Source organism: Acanthisitta chloris, unplaced genomic scaffold, assembly GCF_000695815.1.
Source record: "Acanthisitta chloris isolate BGI_N310 unplaced genomic scaffold, ASM69581v1 scaffold10460, whole genome shotgun sequence".
Taxonomy (NCBI): domain Eukaryota; kingdom Metazoa; phylum Chordata; class Aves; order Passeriformes; family Acanthisittidae; genus Acanthisitta; species Acanthisitta chloris.
Genome location: NW_008652205.1, coordinates 377 through 11,213, shown reverse-complemented (window position 1 = coordinate 11,213; position 10,837 = coordinate 377). Strand labels below are relative to the sequence as shown.

The 10,837-nt window shown below is 39.6% G+C and overlaps 1 protein-coding gene across 1 annotated transcript in view; it reads left to right on the top strand.

The window, feature by feature from the left end:
* The window catches only part of LOC103803834 (1-phosphatidylinositol 4,5-bisphosphate phosphodiesterase gamma-2-like), a gene marked incomplete at both ends in the record, with an annotated part of 22,334 nt that overhangs the window by 11,335 nt on the left and 162 nt on the right, over positions 1–10,837 (top strand). Inside the window, 11 exon segments of the mRNA XM_009076414.1 lie at positions 1–21; positions 179–297; positions 1,134–1,219; positions 2,172–2,292; positions 3,618–3,786; positions 5,626–5,730; positions 5,940–6,029; positions 7,005–7,183; positions 8,026–8,226; positions 9,478–9,614; positions 10,836–10,837. The exon segment at positions 1–21 is cut by the window's left edge and continues 30 nt beyond it; the exon segment at positions 10,836–10,837 is cut by the window's right edge and continues 162 nt beyond it. Of these exon segments, the coding sequence (XP_009074662.1) occupies positions 1–21; positions 179–297; positions 1,134–1,219; positions 2,172–2,292; positions 3,618–3,786; positions 5,626–5,730; positions 5,940–6,029; positions 7,005–7,183; positions 8,026–8,226; positions 9,478–9,614; positions 10,836–10,837 (1,230 nt within the window).

The following is a 10,837-nucleotide window of genomic DNA, read 5'->3' as shown; positions in this document are numbered from 1 at the left end:
CCTTTCCTCTTTGTTGATGAGGTGAGATAATGATACTTTTCAGTAGTTCTTGTAGGCTTCTTTCACAGCATTTCCACTGGATGGCAGATCCTCTAGGCTTCTTTTGCCACAGTACTGGATTTCTTCTTGTCTTTTATGGTAAAACCATTTAAATTCCATGTCTCTCTTTGTGTTGTAGTTCCTCACTTACCTTTTTGCAAAAGAGAACAGCATTTGGGATGAGAAATACGATTCAATAGATGTGCAGGACATGAATAATCCTTTGTCCCACTACTGGATTTCTTCCTCTCATAACACGTAAGTTACCCAATGCCCTGTTGTCTATCCCTGTTCAAACAGACCTAACACATGTTAGGAGACAGTAAGTTATGCCAGAAATACACTACATGGATGTGTGAAAGCTTCCTAAAGTGTGATGTAAATACAGTTTGTGAGAATCCTTTTTCCTTTTCTCATAAGATCTCAGAGGTTTTGAGATATAACCAAGCTCATCTGCCAGAAAACCCAAATCATGGAACAAAAAAAAAAAAAGCAGTATTGAGTTGAAGCTGTTCCAGCCTCTCTGCTTTCATAAATTTAAGTTATTGAAGGAGTTTCCATTTCTTCCCAAGCTCCAACAGCCTCACAGCTCATGTCAGCATTAGTGGTAAAGTGTGATGATGAGCTGTCTTCAAAGGAAGGGGATTTGCTCATCAAGCATTGTAATGAGAAGAAAGAAGGTGTAAAGAGAGGGATAAACAAATAAAATATTGCTGGAAATGCAACAAAGTGAATATGGATATAGCTTACAAGCATATTTTGAAGTATGAAGTATGATATCACTCTGTGTACCCTCCACATCCTTCCAACATCATTATACCACGACGTGACATGGTTTAGGTTTGTTTCAAAGCTTGTGATGTCAGTTAGAGTTGGTTGATGTTGAGCCTTTAACCTCCTGTAATATGGTCCATTCAAAAATCTGATAACATCAGATGCAGCAGAGTCTGGTTCTTCCATCACAAGTCAAAAAAAAACCCAACAAAAAATCACCATACATTCTCTGTGACAGGAGGCAAAATGTCACCCAGTGAGTGAGTGGGAAATGATTGAAATTGACTCCCTGTCTTTTACAATTTCCTTTTACTCCTAAGATATCTGACAGGAGACCAGCTTCGAAGTGAATCCTCCACAGAGGCTTACATCAGGTGCCTTAGAATGGGATGCCGATGTATTGAGTGTGAGTAAAGAGCTTGTGAAGTGCTTTGTAACTTGCTGTCTATGAAGTAGTTTCCCCTGTTTACCAAGAAAGAAAAAAGAACTGAAATCAAGAACTAGTTTGTCATCTGAATTTGAAGTTAGTCATCTGAAAAACACCGATTCCCTAAATTGTTTTTCTTATGTCTCATTATTACCCCTTTCATTTGCTCTGATTTTTGTTTCCTTGGAGTTTTAAGGTCTTCCTAAATCTTCTATCACTGTACACTGAAAATTCAATCTTAGATCTACTGTATGAAAGCTAAGGATTTAAACTGGAGTACTTGTGCAGTACAGATAGATAGTTTATTGCCTTCATTGTCAATAACAGACAAGCCTAAGGCACAGAGAGTTTTGTAATTTGGTGCCATTTGTCATCCTGTTTAACTTGCTTGTAGATCAGCCAATGTCTTTGTGCATTTGTTCTCATCAATTGTATATGCATCTTAATTCCTGTGCTTATGTTTCTTATTGAAAAGTTTGGCTTTAATTTCATGTTATTTCACCAGTTACTTCATAAAACTAGGTGCTACTGTTCTATTTGGCTAATGCAAAGTGTATCTCAAATTAAGAGTTTCAGGGTTAGAAATCAACAAAACAGATAAGCTCTCAACTTGCCACTTGCTGGAGTGTGTTTATCCCTGGAAAATGTTTGTAAACTGGTAAAGTGACACTATAGATGCCTGAGTCTCTTATTTCCAGATTCCCACATAATAATGCTTTGGGAAGATTTTATATTGTATTTTATTATTTTGCTCTTACTTAAATGAACTTGGTTTCCTCTGTGAGAGATAAATTCATCTAATAGAATATTTTATAAGAACATTAAAGTCTATGACACTATGTAGAACTGAAGTTTTGGATGTGCTCTTTCTACTAGAGTTATTTAAGTAACTGCTTGGTCTCTTCCTTTTTCCATTGCATGTCTTCCCTAGTGGATTGCTGGGATGGTCCTGATGGGAAACCCATCATTTACCATGGTTGGACACGGACAACAAAGATCAAATTTGATGATGTAGTACAGGCAATCAAAGATCATGCCTTTGTTACATCTGAGTAAGCTTTGATTTATTTTCCTTCAGCCTCTTTTCATATGCTTAGACCTTCCTGAACTTATTTTCTCTGTAATCTAGAGCAAAAAGTAACAGGAGAATAATGACATCCCAGTAGTCTTCATTATTGCCAAATGTGGGTCTTTAGTAGATTCAGTTAGAGGAAAAGTCATATTGCATAACAATATGCTGCTGAAGAAGACAGTACCCTGAAGTGGTTTCCATCTCCTTGCTTGGGTTTTTTTATATTAAATTGAAGAGCAAAACTTCAAATGCTTAATATTAATGGAGGAGCAGCTGAGGTCACTTGGTCTGTCCAGCTTGGAGGAGACTGAGGGGAGACCTCATCACTGCATGCAACTTCCTCATGAAGTGGAGTGGAGGGGCAAGCACTGCCCTCTTCTCTCTGGCAACCAGTGACAGAACTCGAGGGAATGGCCTGAGGTTGTGTCATGAGAGGTTTAGGTTGGATATTAGAAAAAGGTTCTTCCCCCAGAGGGTGGCTGGGCCCTGGAGCAGATCCCCAGGGCATTGGTCACAGCACTGAGCCTGACAGAGCTGAGAAACTCTTGGGCAGTGCTCTCAGACACAGGGTGTGATCCTCTGACACGACATTTCTATCATGTGATGTTCATGTTGTAGTGGAGGTCTTAGCTGAGAATTTGTAGGATTCATAGCATGCCTCCTGAGCTGGTAACATGGGTTTAAGTCTGCATCTCTGCCCTTGTGCTGAGATGTCCTTAACATGAAAAATACTACACAAAAAGTGGGAGAGTGATCAGGCTGTCAGTGTCCTGTTTCTCCACTTAACCAGCTGTACACAGAGCAGCATTGTTTTCTGATGTGGGACAGTGTCTGCACAGGTATGTTGTGTTAGTGAGAACCACAGTACATGATGCATTATGTTTTCACACTATTCTCAGAGTACATGTGAAGTAAAACAGACACAATTTTGAGGAGAGGACAAACAAATTTTCACATAATGGTGCTTTAGCACTGAAACTGTACCCAAAGAGCTTGGAGGGAATCTTTGTCCTTGAAGATATTCAGATCTTGGCTGGACAAAGCTCTGAGCAACATGACCTAAGAATTGGGACTTCCCAAAAAAAGGATTTGGGACTAGATGGCCTCCACAAGTCCCTTCTGACCTTAGCAAAACTGTGATTGCACATCTGCTATTATTTGTTGTATGTCTATCTCTTTTTGTCTTCTTGTTTGCTTTAAATACTTTATTTCATCTGGGGGGTGAGGGAGGGTGTTGTTTTCCTTGTCTTGTCAGCTGGAGCTAAAAGAATTTGTCTCCATTCACCTTGGTTGTCTCCATCAAAGATACCCAGTCATCCTGTCCATTGAAGAGCACTGTAGTGTGGAGCAGCAGCGACACATGGCCAAAGTGTTCAAGGAGGTGTTTGGGGATCAGCTTTTAGTGAAGCCCATTGAAGCCAGTGCAGATCAGCTCCCATCACCAACCCAGCTGAAAGAGAAAATCATCATCAAGGTGAGCTTGCTTTGTGTGCTGGGAGATAGGAAAACAAGAGCAGGAGCCAGAAATACTATTTCTGCCTTGACATCTTGGTTTGTGTTGAGACAAGAAACCCCATGCTCGAAGTGTGTACTGGTAACATTTTGCAATAGTGTACAGTTTTCTGTAAAACTATGTATTAAAGTGCTTCCTACTGGTTTTCTTTGCAGTAAGTGTTGGCAGTTCAAGTGCCAGATTGAATGTCAGCTCTTTTCTAAAGGTCTTCCAGCTCTTGAAATGTCACTGCTGCATTTTAGCAAAGGTTCACTGCTGCAGGTTCTCATCACAGACTTTTGAACACAATGTGGCCTGCTTAAAAATGTTTTAAGTATGTTCTTAACTAAAAAGTTAGATTAGTGTTATTAATTTTTTTGTCAAAGACTGCCTCTCATTCAAGTGAAACCCAAAGCTCTTGTGGCTTCACACTGAATTTGTCAGGATTTTTTGTAAAGTTCACAAATTGATGAGTGTTTGCTAACTCAGTGTGATTTAAATATGCAGTTTAGTGAGCCACTTGTGAAACATGGAGGTGCTGCTATGAGACAGCAATTACTGTTAGTGTTGTACCTTCTGGGCAATGCAGGTGTTTATCAGTGTTATGCAACAACACGAGGCAGATAACCAAAAGAAGATTTCTCAGATTGAAACTGCAGTAGAACTTTTTGAAAGGCAAAATTAGGTGAAGATTCTGAGGGCTGTTCATGATTTCTTGAGTAAAATGGTAATCACTTTTGCCCATGCTTTAGTTTTCCAGCTCTTGTGACAGCACTGCATCCTATGTATTAAAGAAATGCATAAACATATAGCTCTTGAATCTAAGATTGGAAGTAGTAGCATCCCTCCATAAGGTGCAGAAGTTCTCTGCCTAAGTTTCTGGGTTTCTCTTTGTTCCCTTCAGTCTGTCTGTTGTTACTTTGCAGAGTACAGAGGGGACTTGCACAGGCACATCAATAATAACATGACAGATCTGACTTAAAGGGAATTACAAACTCCTAAGAGTCTGCACAAGAGAACATTCCTATTGCTCTGTGCTGTCTAAAAGAGCATTGAAGAGTCTTTAAATAGATCAGCACCTGCCAGTGAGCCCCTTGTGTTGTTTGGTTTTTGTTTGGCAAATGTTGTCAGTAAACAGTCAGAGGCAACTCCTACTTCGCTTGGCCTGTGAGATTTTTCAGAATAACCTGTCAAATCGAAATCTGCCAACAGTAGCTGTGTAGAACTGAATGTGGTTGAGAACTACTAGATATGAGACTATCAATCCCATTATTAACTGCAGTTAAGTAATTGATATTACCCTTGGCCCCTTGAGCCACAATGTTCTGTGAGCAGGCTCAAGAAAGTGAAACTTACCCACTTTTTTCATAAAAGATTTCCCTTGTGCTCATTTTTCTTGTAGAAGAGTGAATTCAACATTCATTTCAGTTCCTCAGCTTTTCATTGTGTTTCGATTTTTGTTCCTTATGTCCTGCTCTTTGCAGGAGGATTCTTGCTTTACCCTTATTTCTTGGTATGTGTCACTTCATGTTTTCTGTCCTCTAAAGGTCTTATCAAACTAGTTTTCTTCATTGCTTGAATGATACCTCTACTAGATTTTTAACCATTATTATGAGGTCTAAATTTTAAAGAAAGAAGGTCAGCTCTGTTGCGCAAAGCCTTGTGGAACAGCTGTTGTTATGGTAATGACAGGACGTGGCTGTGCAATGGAGGGAAATACTTCCAGTAATAACAAGTAAGCTGAAACATGACCAATTTCATGTGTGATTCTCTGTGAGTGTATGAATGTGGTGAGGTTTTTTTTGTTTTTCTGATTTTAAGCACAAAAAACTGGGGCCAAAGGGAGACATTGATGTGAACTTGGAAGACAAGAAAGAAGAGAAGAAGCAGCAAGGAGAACTTTACATGTGGGACACAATAGAACAGGTATTATTTCTGTGGCGTTTGTTACTTGGTTGTGTAATACTGGAAATTTGCATGAATTTTCTTACTGTTTGTGTAAGTAATACTGTCAGTTGAACAGGTGTGAATGAGGGAAAGAAAGTATTTTGTTTATAGTTACACCTTGTTTTGAGATTGTGGTTAGTGAGTTTCCCTTTGCCTTGTTAATGGTCTTAATATCTCCCAACTTTCAGAAATGGACTCGACACTACTGTGCTATTGCTGATGAAAAGCTTTCATTCAGTGATGACATAGAACAGAATGTTGATGAAGATTCATCAAAGGTGATGTCTGTGTTTTGTTGTTTTAAGCATGTTATTTTTATTCTCTTGCATTATTCCAGTGTCTACGGATGTTTATTTTTTATGCTGATACTGAAATTGTAGAGATCTGTGTCAGATAATAAGTGTGGAGAGAAAAAATTTTAAAAATGCCTTTTCATTATTTTTAATAAAATAACTTTTTTCCTTGGTTAATTGAGGACTTGCAAAGATGAGTACAAACACAGTGACATCTATTTCAGTACTTACATGCTGATGTTGATGTGTGCATTGGCACTGACTCCTTGCAGTATTATTACTATTCTCAAACTAAACAGCATGAACAAATGTTTGTTGTGTTAGCAACACAGCAGACCTCTTACAAGGTGCATGATGTTCATTTCACAGTTGCAAAGTGTTTTTTGTGGGTAAGCATGTGTTCCTTGGCTGTTGTGCAAGGTAAAGCAGGCACACACGAGGCTCAGCAAGGGTTGCAGTAGCAGAGGTGTTCAGCATGGTTTCTTGTTCTGACCTTTTGGTTCTCCATGCCACTCTCTTTGCTAGCATGGATGTGCACTGCTCAGAAATCTGTCTGCATGTGCCAAACATTTGAGCCATCCACCTAGATTGTAGTGTCAGTAAAATAAAGTGAAAGGAAGAGCACAGGTGAATGCTGGAAAAATGTCATTAGAAACTGTGACTTAAGAGTAGAGTGTTTTGCCTTGAAAATATAAATTGGTGTTTGCATTGCTGCATTTTCTTTCATTTTCTGTTGCATACATACATATTTGCATAAGGCTGAAGGTGATAACTGCCCCTAAGAAATGTCTTGACTGGGGAGGAGAGTCAAGTGTAACTATAGAGGTGATTGACTGGAGAGTTCAGGCCTAGGAAGAGCTGAAATCCTGAAACAGCACATTGTTGTATCAGTAACAAGTACTTCGTTTCAAAATGATAAAGTTAGAAATGCACTATAACAATTCTTATTTTCTGGTCTAGGAGGTGAAATGTACTGAGCTGCACTTAAAAGAGAAATGGTTCCATGGGAAAATGAAAGGGGGGAGAACAAATGCTGAGAAGCTGCTCCAGGAATATTGTGCTGAAATGGGTGGCAAGGATGGGACATTCCTAGTTAGGGAAAGTGAAGCTTTCCCTAATGATTACACCTTGTCATTCTGGTATGGTGATTGTCATAAAAATTTAATGTGGGGTTTGTTTGGTTGAACAAAATGTGGGTATTTTTCAAGTATACTTTTATAGCTTAGAGAAAATAGGTAAAAGAAGTTATGATTACTTTGATGGGATCATGAAGGACTACTTTCTAAATTAAACTTCAGGGTACCATAGTGCATTTTGGCAGAGAAGGTTTTATTTGGAGTGTTGGAGCTGTCCAAAGAGGTCTGACTGGTTTGAGTCCTCCCCCATCCCCCAACTTTTATAGGAAGGATTTGTTATTTCCTCAACGAGTGGGACAAAATTAGATCTTTTAATTTATGGGTAAATTGCTGGTTTCTACATTGAAAATGTAGTCTCATGAGTGTACCATTGTTAGCAGAGATTGATGTGTTGATGTAGGATCTCATCAGACATCCATATTGATGTGTGATGATTAATGTATGATAATTTTCAATGTAAGGATCCTCTAGAGGGAAAATAAAGAATTTTGAGGGAGGGGGTTGTTTGTTTGAGTAGTCTGGGTTTGGGTGTTTCTTTTCTTCTGGTTGGGGCATGATGAGGAATAGTGTCAGATGATTTTCTGACCCAAAATGGTATCAGAGTAAATTTTACAGAATAAGTTTATACCAAATTTTAACTATTGCTTGTTGAAAATTATTATTTTTGGCCCTGTCAGGATTTTTGTTGCTGTTGTTCTTTGATTGTTTTACAAAATGACACACATTTCTTGCCTCTTCACAAACTCACCAAGTAGTTGTCCAGGAATGGGTGGGGAAACACTTGAAAAAGAAGAAAATCTGCTATAAAACCTGCATTTTCCTTATTCCCCTCTTCACTTCTTCAGGAGGTCAGGCAGAGTCCAGCACTGCCGGATCCGTTCCACAAGTGATGGGGACACTGTGAAGTACTACCTGACAGACAACCTCACTTTTGACAGCATCTATGACCTCATTCAACACTACAAGGAGGCTCACTTGCGATGTGCTGAGTTTGAGCTGCGTCTGACTGATGCTGTGCCCAATCCCAGCCCTCATGAGACTAAAGAGTACGTACAGCAGAAGGCAAGCACTGTTGTTATGTCAGTGTCCTTTGCATTGCTGGGATTTTTGCACAGAAAATCCCCTGGATTCAGGAGCACACTTTAGTGGTCATGGGCATAAGCATCCCTGAATGATGCTGAGTAAGATCAGTGACTTTGTGAGGATGTGGTGCAACAGAGATCAGTCACTGGGAAAGCAATTTGCTAGCAGCAGCTAGGAAAATCAGTGAGAACCGTAATGCTGTGGAAGTGTGCCAATTCCTTCTTTGTCTGCTCAGTGTTTTACAACACCCAGTGGGTTGGATTAGATATTAAGTAGTTGGCTGTGGTTTGGCAACTAAGTGGTCGTGGTCTGTGCCATCTGGAAACTGTTACTGGGGCAGTGAGCCCAAACAGTTATGTTTTCCTAATCCTGCCCTCCACCTCACCCCTGTCAGAGCTGGTTAGGCTAACTTCACCCAGTGCTTATGGGAACTAGTACAGCTCTGTGTTTATTTCCAGCTGGTATTTGCCTGCTGTAGATCGTGGGCAGAGCTTGCTCTTGTTTGCTGACAGAACACTGTAATCACTGCCCTTTGTTCTGTTTTCTTTGCAGTGAATAAAAGTAAATCTCTTTTGCATGTGATCTGTGACTTTAGACTTCTTTTTCCCACCCCCCCTGCCCGGGATCTGCGTGTTACTGACCACCCACAGACAACTTTAGAAGTCAGTGAGGGGAGAAGGTAGAGTTAAAGGGTTAGAATTTCCTGCCTTTCTGGAATAGGTGTAGATATAGTGCCAGCGTAAGTGGCCACAGCTTTGCTGAAGGCACTTGGACATAAGATAGATCCGTTCCTACTGTGAAAGATAAAATCAAGCTCTGAATAAAAGAATGCAAATGCCTGGTGTCTTTCTTTTGTCTGTGTTTGGGCTTTAACTTAAATCTCCTGTGTCAAAACTGAATAAGCTACTGAAAACTGAATGGCAGACTAAAAGCAGGATCCAGTGCCTTTGTTTCAGGAAGAAATGCAGATTTATGTTTTACGATTTCAGACAAACAAGATGTTCTGATATATTCTTGATGCTTTCATCCCAAATAAGCTGCTCTGTTACAGTGTTTCATAATAAACTGCTGTCAGAGGTGGCAAGATGGGGGAAATCTAATGCATCATTTTTCTTACAATATCTGAAACTCTATTGTTAATAACACTGTCTGTTATTCTCCCTGAATGACATTTGACAAGCCTTGTAATGCTTTGTCCGTTTCAACTGTTGCAGTTGGTACTATAGCAACTTGAGTCGGGGAGAGGCAGAAGACATGCTGATGAGAATCCCTCGAGATGGAGCCTTTCTGATTAGGAAGAGAGATGAACCTGATTCCTTTGCCATGACTTTCAGGTGAGAAAAGGCAGCTAGTACTGCCTTACCTAGTAGCCCAACAGTGTTCTGTTTTTTCCTTATTTAAAAAATAATGGTATTTTTAGAGTCATGATATTCTTGCTTTCAAACTGTGAGTAATTAGCACGGCTAATTTGTGCAGCAAGTCCATGTATGAGAATGTGTCCAAGAGTTAATTTGTGACTGGCATAAACTTTTATGCCTTTATAAAAGCTGCTTGAGCACCAGCTGTCCCTTTCTCCCCACACAGAACTATGCATGGCCCTTCTTTGCTTCCTTGACACTCCTTGCTGGATTGTGTTATTTAAGTTTCCTTTGGTGTAGGTTCAGCAATGATTCTATCTCCTTACCCCTAGAAATCCTACCCTGTCATCTAAGTGAAATGTCAAAGTGGAATTGTTGGCTTTTCTCTCCAGGAAAAATAATTTTGAAACTCTGGTTCTTGCAAAGACATTTATAAAATTTATAGAATCGTGGTGTTCTCCATTCAGATCAAATTGAATTTCTCTAAACATGCATAATTTAGGAACATATAAAATTGCTTATTTACATGTCTTATTATATGTAGAACATCTCCAAAACTCCCCAGTCTCCTTTGTACTTTGGATTGAAGCTTTCTGCTGTTACCAAAGTGGATGTTGAAGTAACTAGAGCTGCAGCATCTCAATGAAATCATTTCAGAGTGGATAAAACAAGAAGTACCAGAACTTCAGCAGCTCGAAAAGGATGCAGGGGTCCTTGTGGGTGGGATGGTTGTCAGTGAATGGTTTTACTCTTATCATTGAAACCACAAACCTTGTAATCAAGCACAAGAGATATTTTTTTCTTTCAAAATTGATTTCTGTAGTTATCAAAATGCTTATAGGGAAGACACAGCTACTCATTTTGACAGGAGTGTGTCTGGTGCTTAGGCATAGTGGTAGATCATCATCAGCAGATTCCAGAAGGACTCTCAGTCTGATCAGAGACATTTGTGTTAGTATGAAGGTGACAAAATACAGAAATATAATCTAAGAAAAAACATGGATTTGCCCCTAGGCTCTGTACATTGTAGAAAAGCAAGAATGCCATTTGTGAATTTAATCAGGCAACTGTAACTCAATTTGAATAAAAGAGTCTTTCTTAGAGGGAGAAGTTATTTCACCTGATTGAGAAGCAGAAAGCAGGTTTGCTCCAGTTGACAGCACTGTGAGCACTGACACTTTTCACAGCCACTGCACTTGTTTGGCAGGGCGGAGGG